The sequence below is a fragment of the Heterodontus francisci genome, chromosome 2 (genome assembly GCF_036365525.1).
Source record: "Heterodontus francisci isolate sHetFra1 chromosome 2, sHetFra1.hap1, whole genome shotgun sequence".
NCBI lineage: Eukaryota > Metazoa > Chordata > Chondrichthyes > Heterodontiformes > Heterodontidae > Heterodontus > Heterodontus francisci.
Genome location: NC_090372.1, coordinates 7,244,285 through 7,246,032, shown reverse-complemented (window position 1 = coordinate 7,246,032; position 1,748 = coordinate 7,244,285). Strand labels below are relative to the sequence as shown.

The following is a 1,748-nucleotide window of genomic DNA, read 5'->3' as shown; positions in this document are numbered from 1 at the left end:
GTCCTAGGTTAGGGGAGTAATAAAATTAGCCTTCTGTTTTCTCTCCTGATTACTATCTGACAATACCTGGGAAAGGTGCGGACAGCAGCACTTGGTGAAGCTCCACTGCCCCTGCCCCCCAACCGTATTCAAATTTTCTGCCAATACTCACTATTGAGGCTCATAGCCAAGGCATTTGGTTGAGAGACCAATGGTGAATATAATTGTACTCCAGCAAGAAATTAATACCTTCATAGAGGAGAAATGATGATCTGTGAGGAATAAAAAGTCACGATACAGTTTGAGGAAAGCATCAATATGTCTTTGGATAGCAAGGAACTATTTCCTGCATCCACTACAAAGAAGGCCTAGAGCATTAAAACACCCTGTGATGGTCTGGTAGGTTTTCATTTCATGATATTAATATTTACTGGTCAGGTCACAAAGTCCCCGCAGACTGTAGCAGCAGATTATTTCTTGGAACGTCTTCCGCATTTCGTGACTGCGGAAAGCATAGATGAGGGGGTCGATGACTGAGTTGCACATGATGAGGATTAAGTACATGTTGAAGTGCGACATGAAGCAGAGACAGTAAGGGTTTCGTGGGCAGGAGATCATGAGAATGAGATGCAAGAAGAAGGGAGCCCAACAGACGACAAAGACTCCCAGCAGAATGGTCAGCGTGATAGCCCCTTTCATGTTGGCTGCTTGGCGGATGGCGCCATTGCCAGGCAGGGCGGCGATACGCTTAACGTGCAAGCGGGCCAGCATGAACATGTGAACATAGAGCGAGGTCATGAGGACGAGCATGGTGAAGAACATGGTAATGAGGCAGATGATGACAGTGGTGCTCTCTGAATAAACTATGAAGAGGATCCCCGAGACTGTGCAAGCTGCCCAGATGCCAGTGATAATGGTCAGGGCCCTTCTCACTGTCATGATGTTATGGTAGCGCAGAGCATAGAAGATGGTGATGTACCTGTCAACAGCGATGGCCAGTAAGCTCCAAATAGACGCAAGAAGAGAGGTACAGATCATAGAGTCAAACACATTGTCCATGCTCTTGATCAAGTTGTCCTGAGCCATTAAGAGTCTGCTTTTTAACATGGCGATGAAGATTGTCTCCCAGGCGTTGGACACACTGACCAGCATGTCGGCCACTGCTAAGCTGCAGATGAAAAAATACATCGGAGAGTGCAGGTTCTTGTTTTTGATGATTGCTGCAATAACCAAAATGTTTGCCAAGAGGCTGATGATTCCCAGTGTGAGGAAGACCTCCATCGAGATCCACAGTTGCTCATAGCAGCCCGAGGGGGAGCCATTACTGTGTGAGCCATTGGCGCTGATGAATCCCGTAATGTTCTGGTTTCTGAGGTGTGGGGTCTCCGTTAGCCCACGATGAAACGAGGAGTTCATGCCTGCGACTGAGGACTTGCACAGCCGAATCCCCTGGCTCCAGATGAAGTGCTGCTCAAGTTGGCATCCTGGAATAGGAAACGCAGCTTAGATCTGAAGCATTGATCCTACTACTTTGTTGCAACACTTGACCATTCTTGTTAGGCAGTCTTGAAATTGCTTCTGAAGTAAGGGAGACAGCTTTTGAACCAAAAACATCTTAAAGTAGTCAGAGGAATGTATTTGCCGAATTACCTTAACTTGCAAGTTTTTGCAAACATTGTTTTTAATCAGTCCTTCCTAGGCTTGTATGTGTTAACTGCAGCAGAACTCACTGATAGGAGGAGGCTGTCAAATGGGTAGGAAGTTCCTTT

At 46.5% G+C, this 1,748-nt stretch overlaps 1 protein-coding gene across 1 annotated transcript; it reads right to left on the bottom strand.

Moving 5' to 3' along the window:
* Window positions 1–297: 297 nt before the first annotated feature.
* Window positions 298–1,395, bottom strand: mc4r (melanocortin 4 receptor). Its single transcript, XM_068049833.1, has one exon. It carries the CDS (start codon window positions 1,393–1,395, stop codon window positions 400–402), a length of 996 nt encoding a protein of 331 aa, XP_067905934.1. The 3' UTR covers window positions 298–399.
* Between the last annotated feature and the right edge of the window lie 353 nt (window positions 1,396–1,748).